At 51.2% G+C, this 22,472-nt stretch overlaps 1 protein-coding gene and 1 non-coding gene across 2 annotated transcripts; one reads left to right on the top strand and one right to left on the bottom strand.

Annotated features, from left to right (window-relative positions):
• Positions 1-242: 242 nt before the first annotated feature.
• LOC126950728 (cadherin EGF LAG seven-pass G-type receptor 2-like) lies at positions 243-10,260 on the top strand (the record flags this gene model as incomplete). Its single annotated transcript, XM_050784739.1, is given in 5 exon segments — positions 243-1,078; positions 1,080-2,092; positions 7,196-7,413; positions 7,415-7,714; positions 7,716-10,260. Coding segments are annotated over 5 exon segments (2,511 nt in total), but the record flags the coding sequence as incomplete, so codon positions are not given.
• Positions 10,261-10,488: 228 nt separating this feature from the next.
• On the bottom strand, positions 10,489-10,885 carry LOC126945781 (small Cajal body-specific RNA 2). Its single transcript, XR_007722546.1, has one exon. It is a non-coding gene; the product is annotated as a small Cajal body-specific RNA 2 (non-coding RNA).
• Between the last annotated feature and the right edge of the window lie 11,587 nt (positions 10,886-22,472).

Here is a 22,472-nt window from a genome sequence, read left to right as displayed (position 1 = left end):
GTCCAGGTGAGAGAGGACGTGACTCCGGGGGCCCCAGTACTCCGAGTCACAGCCTCAGATGGAGAAAAGGGGAGCAATGCCCTGGTGCACTACAGCATCATGAGTGGCAACGCTCGGGGACAGTTTTATCTGGATGCCCAGACTGGAGCTCTGGATGTGGTCAGCCCTCTTGACTATGAGACCACCAAGGAGTACATCCTATGGGTGTGAGCACAGGATGGTGGCCATCCCCCACTCTTTAATTATTCTCTGGCTTGGTGATAGTGCAGGTCCTGGATATCCACGACAATGCCCCCATCTTCGTCAGCACCCCTTTCCAGGCTACTGTCCTGGAGAGTGTCCCCTTAGGCTACCTGGTTCTCCACGTCCAGGCTATCGGCGCTGATGCTGGTGACAATGCCCGCCTAGAATACTGCCTTGCTGGGGTGGGACCTGACTTCCCCTTCACCATCAACAATGGCACAGGCTGGATCTCTGTAGCTGCTGAACTAGACCGGGAGGAAGTTGATTTCTACAGCTTTGGGGTAGAAGCTCGAGACCATGGCATTCCAGCACTCACTGCCTCGGCCAGCGTCAGCGTGACTGTCCTGGATGTCAACGACAACAATCCAAGCTTTACCCAACCCGAGTACACAGTGCGGCTCAATGAGGATGCAGCTGTGGGCACTAGCGTGGTGACGGTGTCAGCTGTGGACTGTGATGCTCATAGTGTCATCACCTACCAGATCACCAGTGGCAATACCCGAAACCGCTTCTCCACCAGCCAAAGTGGTGGTGGGCTGGTATCCCTTGCCCTGCCACTGGACTACAAACTTGAGCGGCAGTATGTGTTGGCTGTTACCGCCTCCGATGGCACGCGGCAGGACACGGCACAGATTGTGGTGAATGTCACCGACGCCAACACCCATCGTCCTGTCTTTCAGAGCTCCCACTATACAGTGAATGTTAATGAGGACCGGCCAGCAGGCACCACAGTGGTGCTGATCAGCGCCACGGATGAGGACACAGGTGAGAATGCCCGCATCACCTACTTCATGGAGGACAGCATCCCCCAGTTCCACATCGATGCAGACACGGGCTGTCACCACCCAGGCTGAGCTGGACTACGAAGACCAAGTGTCTTATACCCTGGCCATTACTGCTCGGGACAACGGCATTCCCCAGAAGTCCGACACCACCTACCTGGAGATCCTGGTGAACGATGTGAATGACAATGCCCCTCAGTTCCTGCGCGACTCCTACCAGGGCAGTGTCTATGAGGATGTGCCACCCTTCACTAGCATCCTGCAGATCTCTGCCACTGATCGTGATTCTGGACTTAATGGTAGGGTCTTCTACACTTTCCAAGGAGGCGACGATAGAGACGGTGACTTTATTGTCGAGTCCACGTCAGGCATCGTGCGAACGCTGCGGAGGCTGGATCGAGAGAACGTGGCCGAGTATGTCTTGCGGGCATATGCAATGGACAAGGGGATGCCCCCAGCCCGCACGCCCATGGAAGTGACAGTCACTGTGCTGGATGTGAATGACAATCCCCCTGTCTTTGAGCAGGATGAGTTTGATGTGTTTGTGGAAGAGAACAGCCCCATTGGGCTGGCCGTGACCCGGGTCACAGCCACTGACCCCGATGAAGGCACTAATGCCCAGATTATGTACCAGATCGTGGAGGGCAACATCCCTGAGGTCTTCCAGCTGGACATCTTCTCTGGGGAGCTGACAGCCCTGGTAGACTTAGACTACGAGGACCGGCCTGAGTACGTCCTGGTCATCCAGGCCACGTCAGCTCCTCTGGTGAGCCGGGCTACAGTCCACGTCCGCCTCCTTGACCGCAATGACAACCCACCAGTGCTGGGCAACTTTGAGATCCTTTTCAACAACTATGTCACCAACCGCTCAAGCAGCTTCCCTGGGGGTGCCATTGGCCGAGTACCTGCGCATGACCCTGATATCTCAGATAGTCTGACTTACAGCTTTGAGCGGGGAAATGAACTCAGCCTGGTCCTGCTCAATGCCTCCATGGGCGAGCTGAAGCTGAGCCGCGCGCTGGACAACAACCGGCCTCTGGAGGCCATCATGAGCGTGTTGGTGTCAGGTAAGGAAGGGTCCAGGTGGTGCTGGGGTGGGGGTAGCTCATGGGGAGGGTCTGGGCAGCCACTGGAGGTAGGGCACGATCCAGGAAGCAGCTACAGACCCACCTCCCTACCCAGTGCCTGGCACAGATCAGGAGGGGGCAAGAGCCAGCTTGGGAAGAAGCCCCAGGAATCCCGGCGGCTGGTGCAGGCCCCGCCTTCCGCCAGGCTGGGCTGGGCTGCTTCGGTTGGCTGCCCCCACTGTCTACCAGCCTGTGACGTGGTCGGGGAAGTGTTGTGAGGCTGCCCCGGCTATGGCTGCCAAGAATTGTGAAAAAAGGCACGTGGAAGCCTGGGGGCCAGGAGAGCTGGGGGAAGGGTAGAGAGGACTGTGGCGCAGGAGAGGAGGCGAGGCCAGGGCCCCTTCACCCCCATCAAGATATTCCTGCAGTCTCATACAGCCTTTGGCAGAAATGGGGACCACGGGAGCACAGGGCTGCCGCTACCCAGGGGTCAGGACCCTGCACTCCTCTTCTGGCCCTTTTGCCTCCTGGCTGAGCTGCAGAATCGGCTGACATGGACTTTGTCTAGCGCATTCTTTTCCCTCCAGGCAGAAAGAGCCTGGCCTGGCTCCCCCTTCAGAGCTCCCACAGGAAGTGAGGCTAGAGCTCATTGTCTGTCCAAACAGACCCCACTTTCAGAGTCCGTGGTTCGGGTCTGGCTTGGAGGAGGGGCTGCAATGAAGCTGGTGGGCAAGCTGAGGCCTTCTGGGCTCCCTTGCCACCCCAAGGGCTGTTCTTAGGGTGCCAGGCCTTCATTTCCTGCTGGCTGTGACCTGGCCAAGCTCTAGGAATGGAGTGTAGGGACCAGGACAGGCCAGGGGACTGGTGGGCTTTGAGGGCAGAGACCCCAAGGCACCTGATCTGAGGACAGAACAGAGTCCCAGGGCGTGGGAGCCTGGCGGGATCCCAGGCTGGGGCATTCCTGCTGCTTGGCCAAGCGCTCAGCCTACAGACTCCCTGGACAGCAGGGCTGGGGGAGGAGAGTTGGAGGGGGTTGGTGACAGTATTCTGTCTTTTTTTATCAGCTGTGGGGAGCCAGAGGTAGCAGCAGGGAGAGGACCACACCCAAGTTGCTGAGTGCCTTCCCCAAGCCTGGGAACAACTGAGACCCTCATGAGGGGATGCTGTTAGCTGCACCCCAGGGGTGGGTCAGGTCACACCCCTTCTAGGCAGCTTTCAAACCCGTCAGGGAAGGGAGGAAAAGAAGAAGCTGACAGGCCCCTACTTCCACCCCAGGGAGTGTGGCCTGAAGGCAAAGGAAGTGTATGGGAGAGTCAGGGCGTGGCCTCACTCAGGGTCCTTGCTGGACAGAGGCCTCCCTGCCCCACCCCTCAAGGTAGCCACAGGAACCAGGAAGCAGGAGCTTTTCAGGGACTGTGGCTGAGGTTCTGAGCCTCCAGAGACTTCAGTTTCCCCTCCAGGAGGAGGAAGTGGGAGGCTGAGCTCCTGTGTCCTCAGCTGTGCCTGGGCACTTGAGGCGGTGGGAAGGAGGTGGGAAGGAGGGCCTCTCCCTCTGGTCCTCCACACCCAGCCTGCCCTTGGTGAGTGTGGCCAGACACTAAGTGATGGGGGCAGAGAAGCGTCCCCACTAGGCTTTCCGTCTCCCACCAGGGCAGAGCCCCAGACCTTGGTTCCCTAGTCTAGAGAAGGCTCAGGGCAACATCCAGGAGGGCTTCTCCTGGCCTGGCAGCTCTGGCCCCACCCTCTCCCTTCCGCCCTGACCCTTGGAGGCAGTCACCACGGCAACCCCAAAGTTCAGGGAGGCCAGGGTGAGGGGGAGCTGACTCCCACTGCCCCTTTGTTTTCCTCCTCTTGTTCTTTGTCTCTTCCTTCTTTCCCGCCCCTGCCCATGCGGGGCCTTGCAGCACTGCCTCTCTCCGGTGCCCTCTCCCTGCTCCTGTGGCTCTCCTGCTCTCCCACTTGCCCATCACTGGCTCTTTTCCTGGGGCTTTGTCTTCCCCTGTTTGGTCTCCGTGTTTGTGCCTCCCCTGTCTTCCTCCCTATGGCTGCGGCTGTCCCAGCCTGGGCCGATGGCTCTCCTGGAGCCTGAATTCTCCTCGCCTCTTTCTTCCTCTGCTCGGACACACAGCAGCTCCTGTCCATGGTCTGGGCAGCTCCCAGAACAGCAGAGCCCTCTTGGCCTCCAGCCTCCGCTGGCACATCTGCCAGGGGAAGAGAGGTTGGGAGGCTGACCGGGACCTGGCGCTTTTCCAGGTGTGCCTGGCTAAGCGTGGGGCACAGGTGGCATTTCCTGGGGTCAGAGGCCATCCTAGCACTTTCTTTTCTGTTCAGGAAGACAGCTTAGGCAGTGCACTCCCCCCCCCCCGTTCCCACCCTGCCTTTGCACCTGAGGGGTGACCTAGGTCAAGGCAGGGGAGGGGGACACAGAAAGGAGAGAGCAGTGGGTTGACTGTTGGGGATGGGGACAATAGCAGAGGGGGCAGGTGGCCACAGATGGTGAACCAGATGGGCAGCAACAGAGACATGCTGGGAGAGGGGCCCAGGCGGGGCCTAAGACGATGGCGGCGGGGGACACAGCGAGGAGTGTTCGTTCCCAGGGCTGAGTGGTGGCAAAGTTTCTCCTGCTCCGTGGCTTTGGTTGCCCTCTCGTCTCTTAATCAGTTATGGGCACTGTGTGTGGAGTCTTGGGCTGCTTCTGCCTGGAGGGAATATCTGGTCGAGGAATCATTAAGCAGATGTACCAGGTATACAAGAGCCCTGTGCCAGCTGAGCACCCTAGTGCGTGCGGGGAAGTCCGAAACAGAGAGGAAAGTAGAGCCTGATGACATAAATCTGGGTAGGCTTCCTGGAGCAGGTGAGCTCAGGGCAGGTTAGAAGACTCGGAGGACTGTGGGCTGGTGTCTAGGTGGGAAGGAACAGCCTGTGCAACAGCTTTGAGACGAGAGCAGGAGGAACAGAAGTGGGTGATGACAAGCAGGGCTTACTGGTGATAGCTGGTGAGAACAAGCAAGTGATGAGGCTGGAGGGTAGGTGGGCAGTGGGCCGAGGACACGGCTGAGATGGGGGTCTGCCTTCAGCCTTCCCAGCTTCAGCTGAGCCACCGCTGGTATAGTCAGTCACCCCAAGTAGGTACAGTACAGATGCAGAATTTGTCCCCATGTTCCTCGCCTACTCACACCCCCTCCAGAAACATGGGCTCCTGCCCCATTACTGCTAGGGTAAGCATTCGCTCTTTATGTCTAGTTGGGCTCCCCTGCTATGTGGTGTTTGTTTGTTTGTTTGTTTTCTGGGGACAGAGTCTCGCTTTGTCACCCAGGCTGGAGTACAATGGCGCGATCTCGGCTCACTGCACCCTCTGCCTCCTGGGTTCAAGCAATTCTCCTGCCTCAGCCTCCTGAGTAGCTGGAACCTCCTAAGTAGCTGAGATTACAGGCGCCCACCACCACGCCCAACTAATTTTTGTGTTTTTAGTAGAGACGGGGTTTCACCATGTTGGTCAGTCTGGTCTCGAACTCCTGACCTCGTGATCCACCTGCCTCGGCCTCCCAAAGTGCTGGGACTACAGGCATGAGCCACTGTGCCCGGCCCCCCTGCTATGTTTTAAAGACCATTTATTCTTTATGGAGACTGAATAGATTGTCATCCGCATCTCAGTGTTTTCTGAACACCTACTATATGTAAGGCATTGTAACAAATAAAAATGTGAATATGCTGGTAGCTCATGCCTGTAATCCCAGTGCTCTAGAAGGCTGAGATGGAGGGTCACTTGAGGCCAGGAAGTTGAGACCAGCCTGGACAACACAGCAAGACCCCATCTCTACACACAAACAAAAATTAGCCAGGCATACTTGTGAGCACCTGTGGTCTCAGCTATTTGGGAGGCTGAGGTGGGAGGATCGCTTGAGCCCAGGAGTTCAAGGCTACAGTGAGCTATGATCGTGCCACTGCACTCCAGCAGAGGCGACAGAGTGAGAGTCTATCTCTTAAAAAAATAAAAAATAAAAAAAATAAGACTATCCCTTATTGCCCTGCAAAGCCATTTCCTCCATCTCCAGGTCCCCAGCTTTCATGTTTTAGCTAAATAAAATTCATTCCCATGTGTATGTGCATTCAGGTGTGTGTGGTATTTCTGGGCTTAGGGTGTGTGGGTGGAGTGAGACACCAGCAAGTGTGTGTTAGTACTTAGCTGTTTATAAGTGAGTGTGTTGCCTGGGGGTATGGCAGGCATTTGGGTGTGATGCTTGAGCCAAGTGGGTGATGAGTAGCTACAGGCCCTAGGGCCAGAGAAGAGACTGACTCAGTGGGGCTCTGGGGTCTCAGAGTGGAGAGCTGCCCAGGCCCTTCTATCTCTGCCCCCCTGGTCCCCCACCCCCACTCACCCTGTCTCCAGCATGGGGCAGTGGGTGATGTTGTCACTGGTTCACGGGGCTCAGCTGGATTTCCTGGGGTGGGGCCCCCCAGGCTACCCACAGCAGCCCAGAGTTGGGCGGGAAGAATGCTTTGTGTTGGGTGTTGCCATGGGGATAGCAGGTCTGCGCCCAAGCAGCCGTGGGGCTCAGTGGGAGGGGGACTAGGTGGCCCACTGACCCAGTTTACCCCCCCAACTCCCTGCTGCAGCCATGACTGCGATTATCGTGGTGTTGAGGCGTAGAGGCTGAGGGGGCATGGGGATGATTTTTATGGCTCTCAGGATGCTCTGGGCCCTGTAGAAAAGTATGAAAAAGACAACATAGGGTTCCCGTGCAGGGCAGCACAGACTCTGGGGGAAGGGAGCCGGAGCCGTGGTTGGACAGGGAAAGGTGCACAAACATTAAGAGGTGTGCTGTGCATCAGCGACAGAAGGTTTTGGGAAAGGATGCAAAGAGAGTTTCTGCAAATCTCATCCCCTGAGCCCTGAAGGAGTGACTGGCCCACAGGTGACATACCTGGCTCAGCACCCTTATGCCAGTGGGAGAGGAGAGGCTTTCTTGGTGGGTGGTGCAGGAATATGCAGGCTGAATTGCAGCCCCGGCTCCTGTGCAGGGCCTTCCCCACACCCCTGCGCGGGTCTGTGGCTTGGCCCCCCACCCCAGACTGGGTCCTGACTGGTGTCCCTCTCCACAGACGGCGTGCACAGCGTGAAGGCCCAGTGCGCGCTGCGTGTGACCATCATCACTGATGAGATGCTCACCCACAGCATCACGCTGCGCCTGGAGGACATGTCACCCGAGCGCTTCCTGTCACCACTGCTGGGCCTCTTCATCCAGGCGGTGGCCGCCACGCTGGCCACGCCACCGGACCACGTGGTGGTCTTCAACGTACAGCGGGACAGCGACGCCCCGGGGGGGCCACATCCTCAACGTGAGCCTGTCGGTGGGCCAGCTGCCAGGGCCCGGGGGCGGGCCGCCCTTCCTGCCCTCCCAGGACCTGCAGGAGCGCCTGTACCTTAACCGCAGCTTGCTGACAGCCGTCTAGGCGCAGCACATGCTGCCCTTAGACGACAACATCTGCCTGCGGGAGCCCTGCGAGAACTACATGGGCTGTGTGTCGGTGCTGCGCTTCGCCTCCTCCGCACCCTTTATCGCCTCCTCCGTGCTCTTCCGGCCCATCCACCCCGCAGGGGATCTGAGCTGCCGCTGCCCGCCCGCCTGGCTTCACGGGTGACTACTGTGAGCCGGAGGTGGACCTCTGCTACTCGCGACCCTGTGGCCCCCACTGGAACGGTCCTCTGATAGGCAGGGTACCATCACTGGCTCTGCTGCTAGTATTAGTCTGGGCCAGTATTTAACCAATGCCAGGCTTTCCTCTGAGAAGGGTATGGGGCGCAGCTAGAATAGTGTAGGTTCCCTCAACAACGCCTTTGTGCTGTTTTCCCATGATCCGACTGTGTAATTTCTGGTGATTCCAGGTTTTAAATAATTTGTAAGTGTTCAGTTTCTACACAACTTCATTATCTGCTAAGAATTTTAAAATCACATCTCTGTTCAGCTGTTAATGCTGGGATCCATATTTAATTTTGTAAGTTTTTCCCTGTTTTTAGTTTTGTTTTGGGCTTTTTGGGTCATGAATTTTATTTGTCGATAAAAAATGTAAGAGTAGAATATTAATAAGTTTCACTTTAGTTTTGTAATATCAAGAATTTAGGAATTGGCTGGGCGCAGTGGCTCATGCCTCTAACCCCAGCACTTTGGGAGGCTGAGATGGGGTGATCAAAAGGTCAGGAGTTTGCGACCAGCTAGTTCCATACTAGCCTGGCCAACATGGTGAAACCTTGTCTCTACTAAAAATACAAAAATTAGCTGGGTGTGGTGGTGCATGCCTGTAATCCCAGCTACTCCGGAGGCTGAGGCAGGAGAATCACTTGAATCCGGGAGGCCGCAGGTTGCAGTAAGCCGTGATGGAGCCACTGCACTCCAGCCTGGGTGACAGAGTGAGACTGCATCTATGAAAGAAAAAAAAAAAAAAATTAAGAATTAAAACAAGCTGGGCACAGTGGTTCACACCTGCAATCCCAACACTTTGGGAGGTTGAGGGAGGTGGAACTCCTGAGGTCAGGAGTTCGACACCAGTCCGGACAACATGGTGAGACCCCATCTCTACTAAAAATACAAAAAAATGAGCCAGGTGTGGTGGTGGGCGCCTGTAACTCCAGCTACTTGGGAGGCTGAGGCAGGAGACTCACTTTAACTCCAGAGGGGGAGGTTGCAGTGAGCTGAGATGGGGCCACTGCACTCCAGACTGGGCAACAAGAGCAAAACTCCCTCTAAAAAAAATAATAATAATTTTAAAAAAGTAAAATAAAAAAAGAAAGGAAAAATAATGGAATAGAATATCGTGCAATAAAATTTTTTTTTTTTTTTTTTTTTTTTTTTTGAGACAGAGTCTGGCTGTGTCGCTCAGGCTGGAATGCAGTGGTGAAATCTCGGCTCACAGCACCCTCCGCCTCCCAGGTTCACGCCATTCTCCTGACTCAGCCTCCGGAGTAGCTGGGACTACAGGAGCCAGCCATCAAGCCCGGGTAATTTATTTTTAGTAGAAACCGTGTTAGCCAGGATGATCTCGAACTACTGACCTTGTGATCTGCCCGCCTTGGCCTACCAAAGTGCTGGGATTACAGGCATGAGCCACGACGCCCGGCCTAAATTCCTATTTCTAATTAAGTTTGACAACATAATTGTTGAGTAATTCAGATATGAAAGGGCTTCTTTCAGGCACTCAGATGAAGGGTCCTTAAGCCAAACTGTTACCCCAGCACTTTGGGGTGGATCACCTGAGGTCAGGGGTTCGAGAGCAGCCTGGGCAACATGGTAAAACCCCATTTCTACTAAAAATACAAAATTAGCTGGGCGTGGTGGTGCGTGCCTGTAGTCCCAGCTATTTGGGAGGCTGAGACAGGAGAATTGCTTGAAACCGGGAGGGCAACAGAGTGAGGCTCCATCTCAAAATAAATACATAAATAAATAATCGTATACTGGAGGCTGAGATATTAAACATCAAAAAAAGGCACTTGCTTTTAAAAACATGGACTCCTAGTCCTCCCTGATAATTCTAACTCAGTATATTCTACGAGCGTCCCTGGAACACTTCATGTTCTCTTAATGTACATATGTGTGTATACAGACATACTAGACAGTGTGTATATATCCCTTAGCGGCAGATGCTGCACCATGCCGTTAGCCCTGGGGATACAAGTGTTGGTAGCATATAAAAAATGTCAAGCCTAAAGAAAAACAGGGAGAGGACTGGCGTTGTGGCGTGGACTGATAGTCCCAGCTACTGGGCAGGCTGAGGTGGGAGAATCGCTTGCGCCTGGGAGATCGAGACTGCAGTGAACTATGATTGCGACACTGCACTCCAGCCTAGGAAATACAGTGAGATTGTTTCAAAAAAAAAGAAAGAAAAACTTAAAAAGGGGCTGGGCGCGGTGGGTCATGCCTGTAATCCCAGCACTTTGGGAGGCCGAGGCAGGCGGATCACTTGAGGTTAGGATTTCGAGACCAGCCTGGCAAAACATGGTGAAACACCCTCTCTACCAAAAAATACAAAAATTAGCCGAACGTGGTGACGCGCGCCTGTAGTCCCACCTATTCCGGAGACAAGAGAGGGGGGATCGCTTGAGCCAAGGAGGTCGAAGTTGCAGTGAGCCGATATCGCGGTTCTGCACTCCAGTATGGGCGACAGAGCAAGACCCTGTCTCAAAAAAAAAAAAAAAAAAAAAAAAAAGGAACAAAAGAAAAACAAGGAGAAATGGGAAAGTGGGAGGACAATAAATCAGCGGCGAACAAGGCTTTCGCGACCTTCCAGCTCCGGGGGAGGGGCGGCGGCTCATTTACCCTTGGCCACCGCCCTCAGCGTCCCCACCCGCCACCCGCCGTTCACGTGCTCGCCACTGGCAGCCCGCAGACCGGTGGCCGTGCCCAGATCAGAATCGCCTCGATAATCAGTGGCCGGGCACAAGCCCGGCCTCGTCTATCTGATCAATTCATCACTTCTGAGCGCCGGGCCCCGCAGGGCCAGCTCCGGGACCTCGGGGACCGCAGCGCTGCCGCCGCCTAAGGGGCCTCTCTGCACAGCGCCACGAGGAGGGGGCTTCACAGGAGGAGAGCTTTTCATTTCGGGTCGGACCGGCGGGGCGGGGGTCACGACCCGATCAAATAAGTCAACATGTAAGCGAGAGGAGGGGGGCAGGGGTGGGCGCACGCACTCGCCTAACACGCTCCAAGCGCGCACACTCACGCGTCCACTCAGCCCGCACGCAACACCACGACTCCGCACACAACACGCAAACCACACACCACTCTCCCTCCCTAAAACAGCGGAAGCCCACTCCCTGCGCGGCTTTTAACCCTCCGCCCCCTCCCGCGCCTTGGAGGATTCTGGGAGGAACCACAGAGCACAGGCGGACGGATCCTGAAGAAGGGAGTGTTCCTCAGAGTGCGCGCGTTGCTCCCCTCGCGTGGCTCGGAGGGGAACATAGGTCCCAGGAAAAGGCGGTACTAATTTCCACCATACAGAATCGTGGTTCTTTTTTTTTTGGAGACCGGTTCTCGCCCTGTCACCCAGGCTAGAGTGCAGTGGCGCAACACGGCTCATTGCTCCTAGCTTAAGTGATCCTCCCACCTCAGCCTCCTGAGTAGCTGGGACTACAGGTGAGCGCCACCGCACCTAGCCTTTTGACCTTTGTATAACTACATATTTATATCCATATCTTTAGTTTTTCTATGATCTTGACTTTGTCTTCAATTTCCTTTTTTTTTTTTTTTTTTTTTGAGATGGAGTCTCGCTCTGTCGCCCAGGCTGGAGTGCAATGGCGCGGTCTTGGCTCACTGCAACCTCTGCCTCCCGGGTTCAAGCAATTCTCCTGCCTCAGCCTCTGGAGTAGCTGGGATTACAGGGGAACGCCACTATGCCTGGCTAATTTTTGTATTCTTAGTAGAGATGGGGTTTCACCATGTTGGCCACGCTGGTCTGCAACTGCTGACCTTGTGATCCGCCTGCCTTGGCCTCCCGAAGTGCTGGGATTACAGGCATGAGCCACTGCGCCCAGCCCAATTTCTTTCTTTCTTTTTTTAGACGGAGTCTAGCTCTGTCACCCAGGCTGGAGTACACTGGCGCGATCTCAGTTCACTGCAACCTCCATCTCCTGGGTTCAAGCGATTCTCCTGCCTCAGCCTCCCAAGTAGCTGGGATTACAGAGGCCCGCCACCACGCCCGACTAAACTTTGTATTTTTAGTGGAGATGGGGTTTCATCCTGTTGGCCAGGCTGGTCTTGGCCTCATGTTATCCACCCGCCTCGGCCTCCCAAAGGGCTGCAATTACAGGGGTGAGCCACTGTGCCTGGTTCCCTGGCTAATTATTGTATTTTTAGTAGAGACGGAGTTTCACCATGTTGGCCAGGCTGGTCTCAAACTCCTGACCTCGGGTGATCCGCCCACCTTGGCCTCCTCAAAGTGTTGGGATTACAGGCATGAGCCACGGCACCCAGCCTGTGGGATGTTTCTAAATGCTATCCTTATGCTTTAGGGTCTAGGTGAATATACTGTTTGTTTATATTTTGTCCTTTTTCCAAAAAAAAAATTTAGATAGATAGGATTCCAAATGAATGTGCCTCAAATAAACACTAAAAAAAGCATCCGAGTTAATTAAATCAAACCTTAAAAGAGACTCCAATGTACCCTTGACAGAAAATCAAGAAAAATTTTCTGTAGAAAAATCATTTTCCCATTGAAGGGAGGAATTCCACCCCAGCCTAAAATGGTTTGATGTGTATACTTTTATTCCACGGAGAATACAAAAATCATCTGGATGCTAAAATAGACAATTATGTTTTTAAGTAACATTTAATTTTTTTTTTTTTTTTTTTTAAGACAGGGTCTCACCTTGTCACCTGGGCTGGAGTGCAGTGGCTCCACCATGGCTCACTGCAGCCTCAACCTCCTAGGCTCAAGCAATCCTCCCACTTCGGTCTCCTGAGTAGCTGGGACTACAGGCACGTGCCACCATACCTGGCTAATTTTTGTATATTTTGTAGAAATGGGGTCTCACTATGTTGCCCACGCTGATCTACAACTCCTGGACACAAGCAATCCTCCTGCCTTGGCCCCCCCAAAGTGCTGGGATTATAGGCATGAGCCACCACACCCAGCAAATTTTAACATTTATCTCTTCCCTCAACTTTGGAGAATGATTGATTTTACAGGCTCTCAGATCCAATCTGAGGGGTTGTTTTCTAAAAATGAAACCAAATACAGTCCCAGCTCACTGTACTCCCTACTTTGTAGCTCCACACTGTCCAGAGATGGCAGTCTCTTCTCCCTGTCCAGACATGGCCTCACCTTTGTAAAACACACCCCAAACACCCTTCTTCTCTGATAGCAGCCAGGTTTTGAGACGAGGTACTCTTGAAGTAGGCACACGTGCAAACAAAGAGCAAACCAAACACCAGAATCCCATCCAAGGAGTACACTGTTAAATAAAAAAGAAGGCCGGGCGCGGTGGCTCAAGCCTGTAATCCCAGCACTTTGGGAGGCCGAGACGGGCGGATCACAAGGTCAGGAGATCGAGACCATCCTGGCTAACACGGCGAAACCCCGTCTCTACTAAAAACACAAAAAATTAGCCGGGCGAGGTGGCGGCGCCTGTGGTCCCAGCTACTCGGGAGGCTGAGGCAGGAGAATGGCGGGAACCCGGGAGGCGGAGCTTGCAGTGAGCTGAGATCTGGCCACTGTACTCCAGCCTGGGCGACAGAGCGAGACTCCGTCTGAAAATAAATAAATAAATAAATAAATAAATAAATAAATAAATAAAAAAGAAAATAACACCTTAGGTACTGATCTAGCGTGGGACCTGTGATCCTGCCTGAGAACTCTAAGGAAGATAGTGTGTGACATAATAACAAAATAATAACCCCAACAGGCAGTACCAACACTTGACAAGAGGGAGCCAGGATCCTGGGACTAACAAGATTAGTTTACTGTTCCCAAAAATTGCTTGTAGGAGGAAGGAGAATCGATTGAGCCCAGGAGTTCGAGGCTGCAATGAACTACGATCATGCCACTGCACTGTAGCCTGAGCAACACAGTGAGACCCCAACGCAAAAAAAGTAAAATTTTTTTTTACATCCCCTTTACTAAAATGTCACTGGTCCCTCCCCTCACCTCTCAAGAAGTAGAAATCCTGGGCAGAAATTAGCATCGCAAGAATGACTAGCATTGGCAATAGATTGAGACATATGAATCCTTAGAGACTCAGCACAGAAAATTTAACATGTTCTTGTTATAAATCACTCATATGATAAAGGAGAGCTAGATATGTAGCCAAATCTGTCAGATGTGCAACTGTTGGTGAAGAATACGTTAAGGCTAAAAGTAAAGCTTAATAAAAATTACAAGAGTGAGAATGTACATAACTACAATTTTCCTATCAGTATCTTACACTTTATGCATGATATTCTAACAAACCGAATTTCTGCCAGAATAATAACAGATTTTTCTAAAACAAAAAAGAAAAAGTAAGGCTTCAACATAGAAAGCTTCAACTTCTTAGCTTTGTTTCTTAAATATATAAACCAAGCTCATTTCTTGTACAGGTAATCACAATGAATCACCTAATTGCAAAAAACGAGAAGATACTGGACCACAAAATGGGGGAAAATGACTAAAATTTATTCAGCAATTACCGTGTCAAACTGCTGTCTTACTTCCTGGTTCAGATTCTGTCTTCCTCTGGTTAATGTCCCTTTTCTTACTGTGCCTACTATCCTGAGACCTCTGACTTACCAGAAAGCTCCAAATGAATATTCTATATAAACAGTGTCTGCCAGTTCTAACCACACTATCTACCTCTCTCCCTCCAGTAAAACTGTCTCACAGCTGGGTGTCACTAAGAAAGGGTCCAGTAAATTAACACATACACTAAGGTTTTCTGAGGAACTATACCTTTACGTGCTACCCTTTTTCTCTCATAAGTTTCTGCAGACAATGGCAAAATTCACAAGGAGGTTAAATTCGAGTCTTCAATGCCAGGTCTATGGACAAAGTACTTTTGAGAAATGCTTTCCGGAGCCCCTCAAATCATCGTAATGCCTAAAAGGCTTTCTCTTCTCCTTTCCTCTAAGGTTGACGCTAAAAATCATGAAGGCCCTCCTTCCTGTCCTCCTCTGGAATTCAGAATTCATATCTATAAAGTTTTTGAAGAGGCCTGGAAAATGAGGTCAGATAAACAGGGTGACAACTGCCTCATCATCTAGAAGAGGAAGTGTCTAAATCCACCCCTTTCAACACTAGTCAGGGTCTCCACGTGAGATCGTCCCGCCAGGACTTTAAAATCAAAAATCTTTCTGGCATTTTTCCGTAACAAGAACCTTTTGTGGGGTCTACATTCATCAGCACCCCCAAAACTGTGAGGCCTGATATTCTATGTGATTTATTGGCCCTCTCCACAAAACTACGGTCCGAAAGTATGAGAACGTAGGGGGCTGGGAGGAGTCGTCTCTCTCTTCCCTGGGTCTAAATAGCAGCAGTACCTCTGGGACTGACCTCTCCAAGGGCCAGAAAGAACCAAAAAAAAAAGAAAAGGGAAAGCAAAGAATAGGGATAATAACTCGACGTATGAGCATAAGAGGCACTGGGGGTCCTAGATGAATATGGGAAGGGGGAACCCGCGGAGGAGGATAGGGGTACAGAAGTTATGGGCGTCGAGAGGCCAAGGGGGGCCGGGCTGGGAGGGGGCGGGGAGAACGACTACGCCAGTCCCGAGCCCGCCCGCCACGTTTTCCCTTCGCCCTTCACTCCCACCCTCCGCTCAGGGCATCGGTTCTCGCCGTTCGTCATGGCGGCTGGCCCTGGACCTGGGTAGGCGGTCCGGGTTCAGTGGTGATAGCCGCGGCGGTGGAGGAACTAGGCAGCCGCTTGACACTTCCCGATCCGGGCCCAGGCGACTGGAAGAAGCCGAGTACGCAGGAGCAAGGGCCGAGAGGCGAGCGCCGAACGCTATCAGGAGTGGCTAGCCGATTGTCGAGCTCGGCAAACAGCGTGTTTACGTAGGTTAAGAAGAACGCTATCCCGGAGGCTTCCTACTTGGCCATGATAAGGAAATCTTTGCTGCGTGCCCCTGAGGGTGGGCGTAGTGCTGGGGCTGGCCCGCGTCGGTGTGTTTGAAAAGGTAAAGGCTTATAGTTTTGTAGTTTATTTTGCGCCGTGGCGGCTGTTGTGTGTAAGCAGCAGCCCACCTATAAGGTTTTCATCGTCGTGGGCTTCCACTTGAGAGAACTCCAGCACCGCGGGTGAAGAAGCTGCACCTGCGGCCTCGGTGACTGCCCTTGAGCGGCTCTTCCTTACTCCGGATGGAAATGTAGTTAGACTGCGTCTGAACGTTCCAAATGAAATGAGGAACCTTTAACAAAAACAAGTCGTGGCCGGGCGCGGTGGCTCACGTCTGTAATCCCAGCACTTTGGGAGGTCGAGCAGGCGGATCACCTGAAGTCGGAGTTCGAAACCAACCTGACCAACAAGGAGAAACCCCGTCTCTACTAAAAATACAAAAGTAGCCGGGCGCGGTGGCGCATGCCTGTAATCTCAGCTGCTCGGGAGGCTGAGGCAGGAGAATCGCTTGAACCTGGGAGGCGGAGGTTGCGGTGAGCCGAGATCGCGCCATTGCACTCCAGCCCGGGCAACAAGAGCGGAAATTCCGTCTCAAAAACAAACAAACAAAACAAGTCGCATCTTTCAGATCCTAAAGCACCACGTCGTCGGAAAACATTCAAATGGTTGCCGGTTTTCTTGTGTGAATTTTTCTTTTCCTTAAACTATAAGGAGAATCTCGATTCTCCTGCATATAATTAATGCTGGGATCACCTCAGCCACTTGCCACCGCTCCTCTGAGAACATTTTGACAACGTGACAAAAGACACTGCCAATCTAATAATGGGGGTGGGGTGGAGGAGACAAAACTACAGATTCAGATTTGCATCCTGAAATCCTTAATTGCACACAACTCGGCCCGCTTTATGAGAGTCCGGGCGGAAGTGCGACACCGAGTCCTCCAAGGCTAACTAGAGGGTTAAATTATAAGGTTACTAACCCGCCCTGCTTGTCAAGGGCCTAAAGGGACTCTGCCCCTTTCTGCTGCAGTGCCATCTGCTGGCTGCAGCCCGCTTGGTTATCCAGAGGGAAAACTGTCAAAGCATCCTCTGGAAGCTGGCCTGGAAAGGCAAGCCAAAGTCTAGTGCAGGGCAGACGCCTTGAGAAAATATACATACATGCAGAAAGAAAAAGAAAAAAAAAAGGCGGAATATATACGGGACAAAACCTAGGACAAGGCCAGGCAGCCACTCAGATTATATATATGTTTGCACATTCACACACAGACAAATTCCCCTGCCCAAAAGAACTGTTCAGGACCACTCAAAACAGAACAAAAGCTCTATTGTGTAGGCCTTCGAACCCTTCATCAACCGTTGTCTAAAACGGCAGCAGCTAATCCCAACACTTTGGAAGGCCGAGGCAGGCGGATCACCTGAGGTCAGGAGTTCAAGACAACCCTGACCAACATGGTGAAACCCCGTCTCTACTAAAAAAAATAAAATAAAATAAAATAAATTGGCCGGGCGCGGTGGCTCAAGCCTGTAATCCCAGCACTTTGGGAGGCCGAGACGGGTGGATCACGAGGTCAGGAGATCGAGACCATCCTGGCTAACACAGTGAAACCCCGTCTCTACTAAAAAATACAAAAAAACTAGCCGGGAGAGGTGGCGGGCGCCTGTAGTCCCAGCTACTCGGGAGGCTGAGGCAGGAGAATGGCGTGAACCCGGGAGGCGGAGCTTGCAGTGAGCTGAGATCCGGCCACTGCACTCCAGCCTGGGCGACAGAGCGAGACTCCGTCTCAAAAAAAAAAAAAAAAATAAATAAATAAATAAATAAATAAATAAATAAATTAGCCTGGCATGGTGGCGTGGGCCTGTAATCCCAGTTACTCAGAAGGCCGAGGCAGGAGAATCTCTTGAACCCGGGAAGCGGAGGTTGCAGTGAGCTGAGATAGCAGCAGTGCACTCCAGCCTGGGCAACAGAGCGAGACTCCGTTTAAAAAAATAATAATAATAGTAATAATTGCCCCTCTTTGGCCGGGCGCGGTTGCTCATGCCTGTAATTCCAGCACTTTGGGAGGCCGAAGTTGGCGGATCACCTGAGGTTGGCTGTTCGAGACCTGCCTGACCAACATGGAGAAACCCATCTCTACTAAAAATACAAAATTAGCCAGGCATGGTGGCACATGCCTGTAATCCCAGCTACTTGGGAGGCTGAGGCAGGAAAATCCCTTCAACCGGGGAGGCAGAGGTTGCGGTGAGCTGAGATCCGAAAAGAAAAAAATTGCCCCTCTTTTAATCCTACAGCCATCACCCTAACCCTCACAACTGCCTGATTACTCCTGTTTTAGAAATAAACCGAGGTTTAGGGTAAGAACTGCCAAGTAATACACTGGCACAATAATTCCAGCCTTCTGAAATCAGGACTAGAAAATTTTCCTCCATACCACACTGGTGTTTCCTTTGACAGCAACCACTACCTACTGAATAATGCATAAGTCCTCAGCTTGCTATTCAAGGCCTTCCAATAGTAGGTTCCACTGTTCCCTATATGGATTTTAAGCTTTGTCTATAAAGACTATGTTCTTCAGCTACAGTCTTTGCTTTCTCATTTTTGCTCATGCCACTCACTTTTTAAATATAATTTTTTCTCCCTCCCTTTTTTTAACTAGATGAAAACCTCCAATTTTTGTCATGCTCTGAAAGACAAGTCTTTCCTCTTCGGTAACTCTCAGAAGTTAGAATAAAGTTAATCGGCCGGGCGCAGTGGCTCACGCCTGTAATCCCAACACTTTGGGAGGCCGAGGCGGGAGGATCACCTGAGGTCAGGAGTTCGAGACCAGCCTGGCCAGCATGGCGAAACCCCATGTCTACTAAAAATTCAAAAAAAATTAGCCGGGAGTGGTGGCAGGTGCCTGTAATCCCAGCTACTTGGGAAGCTGAGGCGAGAGAATCGCTTGAACCCAGGAGTCGAGATTGTGCCATTGCACTCCATCCTGGGCAACAGAGCGAGACTCCACCTCAAAAAAAAAAAAAAAAAAAAAGTTAAGCCTGGGCGCAGTGGCTCACGCCTGTAACGCCAGCACTTTGGGAGGCCAAGGCGGGCAGATCACCTGAAGTCAGGAGTTCAAGACCAGCCTGGCCAACATGGTAAAATCTCGTCTAAAAACACAAAACTAAAAACAAAAAAATTAGCCAGGCATGGGGCGTGCGCCTCCAATCCCAGCTACTCAGGTGACTGAGGCAGGAGAATCGCTTCAGACTGGAAGGCGAAGGTTGCAGTGAGCTGAGATTGCACCACTGCACTCCAGCCTGGACAACAGAGTGAGACTCCCTCTCAAAAAAAAAAAAAAAAAAAGGAATAAAATTTAAAGGCTGGGCGTGGTGGCTCACGCCTGTAATCCCAGCACTTTGGGAGACTGAGGCGAGTGGATCACTTGGGGTCAGGAGTTGGAGACCAACCTGGCAACATAGTGAAACCCTGTCTCTACTGAAAATACAAAAATTAGCTGAGCGTGGTGGTGTGTCTGTAATCCTAGCTACTCGGGATGCTGAGGCAGGAGAATCACTTGAACCGGGGAGACAGAGGTTGCATTAAGCCGAGAACGGGCCACTGGACTCCAGCCTGGGAGACAGAGCAAGACTGTGTCTCATAAAACAGAAAGAAAAAAATTAAGGATGAAATCGAAGCTGAAAAACCAGCAGCAGTGATGAATTGGCAAATTACAATTTTTTTTTTTTTTTTTTTTTTGAGACGAAGTCTCATTCTGTTGCCCAAGCTGGAGTGCAGTGGTGCGATCACGGCTCACTGCAACCTTCCCTTCCTGGGTTCAAGCAATTCTCCTGCCTCTCCTCCCGAGTAGCTGGAACTACAGGCACGCGCCATCATGCCCGGCTAAGTTTTGTATTTTTAGTAGAGATGGGGTTTCATTATGTTGGACAGGCTGGTCTTGAACTCCTGACCGCGTGATCCACCCGTCTCGGCCTTCCAAAGTACTGGGATTACAGGCGTGAGCCACAGCGCCCGGTGGCAAATTATGATTTTTATTTTATTTTATTTTATTTTTATTTTATTTTATTTTATTTTATTTTTGAGACGGAGTCTCACTCTGTCGCCCAGGCTGGAGTGCAGTGGTGCCATCTCAGCTCACTGCACGCTCCGCCTCCCGGGTTTACTCCATTCTCCTGCCTTGGCCTCAGGAGTAGCTGGGACTATGCAGGTGCCCGCCACCACGCCCGGATTATTTTTTGTATTTTTAGTAGAGGCGGGGTTTCGCCATGTTAGCCAGGATGGTCTCAATCTCCTGACCTCGTGATCCACCCGCCTCGGCCTTCCAAAGTGCTGGGATTACAGGCCTGAGCCACTGCGCCCTGCTCCCTCCACCATATTTTTTCTTTTTCATATTGTATAAGATATTTTACATTTTTTTAATTGAATAGAGTGAGTCTCCCCAGGCTATTTCAAAATTAGTTGTATCAAGACTTTTATATTCTAAAAAAGAAAAAGTTGGCCAGGTGCGGTGGCTCATGCCTGTAATCCTAGCACTTTGGGAGGCTGAGGTGGGCAGATCACGATGTCAAGAGATCAAGATCATCCTTGCCAACATGGTGAAACCCCGTCTCTACTAAAAATACAAAAATTAATTGGGCGTGGTGGCAGGCACCTGTAGTCCCAGCTACTCGGGAGGCTGAGGCAGGAGAATCGCTTGAACCCGGGAGAAGGAGGTTGCAGTGAGCTGAGATCGCGCCACTGCACTCCAGCCTGGTGACAGAGCGAGACCTCATCTCAAAAAAAAAAGAAAGTTCAGTTTTCTGTGAAATTGAGTTAGCTCCTTTCTAAGGTTGTTGGAGGATTAAGTGAATTACTATTTACAACAATATCTGACATGAGTAAGTGTTCCATAAATGATAGCTATTATTGTTGTTGTTCATTTGTTTAAAAAGTATCTGTGGTTGGCCTGGTGGCTCATGCCTGTAGCCCTGGCACTTTGGGCGCTGAGGTGGGCGGATCGCTTAAGCTCAAGAGTTCAAGACTGGCCTGCACAATACAGTGAAAGCCCATCTCTACAAAAAATACAAAAATCAGTCAGGCATGGTGATGCATGCCTGTGGTCCCAGCTACATGGGATGTGGAGGTTGCAGTGAGTCATGATTGCACTACTGCACTCCAGCCTAGATGACAGAGCGAGACCCTGTCTCAAAAAAAAAAAAAAAGTATTTGCCAGTGTCTACTACTGTGTACTAAGCACTTTGCTAGATTTTGCAGAAATGAGTCCCTGTCCTCAGAGAACAAAATATGTTGAATAAGATAAATGAGCCGAGCGTGGTGGCTCATGTCTGTAATCCCAGCACTTTGGGAGGCCGAGGCGGGCGGATCACGAGGTCTGGAGATCCAGACCATCCTGGCTAACACGGTGAAACCGCGTCTCTACTAAAAATGGAAAAAATTAGCCGGGCGTGGTGGTGCGCGCCTGTAGTCCCAGCTACTCGGAGGCTGAGGCAGGAGAATGGCGTGAACCCGGAAGGCGGAGCTTGCAGTGAGCTGAGATCCCACCACCATACTCCAGCCTGGGCGATAGAGCGAGACTCTGTCTCAAAAAAAAAAAAAAAAGATAGATGAATAAACACATTTTAATAGAACATGAACATTGTGTAAAGACAGCATGTTTGATTTGCACAACTGTTCTACAGATTTTTTTTAAAAATGAAATCTTGAGACTTAAAGAAGGGATGTGGGTGAGATATCCTGTTAGCATCCAAACCCAGGTCTAAGCTCAAAGCTCCCTTTCCCTTGTTATCACACTGCCTCAAATTACAGTGCTTTCCACTAATATTGATCTTTGATTATTTTGTTACAATCATTAATGTTTCTGTCCCCCTGGAAAGTCTCAAAACCTCACTGCCACGTAGTGCAATCGTGTCTCACATCAGGCCAAAGCCCCCCTGGGTCACCAGCTCTCGCAGCCCAACTGCAAAGAATAAATAGAGCCTACCAGCCTAGGGATTCTCAATTCAGACAGTCCTTCCTCAATCCATTTCAGTGCACTGGAGAACTGGTAGTTGTTGCCAAACGCCTGTCAGTCAAGAACAGTGGCCTGTTTGTTAGAGTTGTTGCAGTTATTGTGGTGAACACTAATCAGTCATGGGGACCATGACTGTGGCATTCTGGTTTAACCAAGGAGTAAGTTCAGCCTCAAAGGCACAGCTTGCAACAATAGCTTCATTTGAATTACAACATATTTGAAAAGGGATGTCAAATAGGCATTAATTCATGCTACAAACATTTGTTCCAGCACTTCTAAATCTAAGGAATGTGCTAGCCTTTGGGAACTCAAAGATGAATGAGAAATAGACTCTCTTCTTAAAAAGTTTAAGATTTAGTAGAAAAAGATAAGCTGTGTTTATAAATAACCAAAAAATACAGTAGAAAGTGAGAAGTGTCCAAGGAAAATGAAAACGAAGTGCTGGGGCAGTAGAAAGGAGAAACTGCCTTCAGCTGAAGCGTTCAGGGAAGGCTTTATTGAGGAGCAGACATTTTAGCTGGGCCTGAAAAGCATATAGCATTTCAATAAGCAGAAATAAAGAGCATTCTAGTGGGGGAGGGAATTGAGCCATCAAAGGCCTGGAGAGGGAAAGTGCAAGGTAAGATTGGGGCACAGTAAAGCCTCCCCTTCCTCCTTCAATGGCTAACTCACATTCATCCCTCAAGTCCCAACTCAGACTTCAATTGCTCAAGGGAGACTTCTCGGACCTTCAGTCTCCTTCCCCAGTCATCTTTCCAAAGCATACAATATCCGTTTAACTTATGTCCCCCTGCT

Source organism: Macaca thibetana, chromosome 1 (genome assembly GCF_024542745.1).
Source record: "Macaca thibetana thibetana isolate TM-01 chromosome 1, ASM2454274v1, whole genome shotgun sequence".
NCBI classification, from domain to species: domain Eukaryota; kingdom Metazoa; phylum Chordata; class Mammalia; order Primates; family Cercopithecidae; genus Macaca; species Macaca thibetana.
Note: the sequence above shows the minus strand (reverse complement) of the source record. Positions and strands in the feature narration are given on the sequence as shown.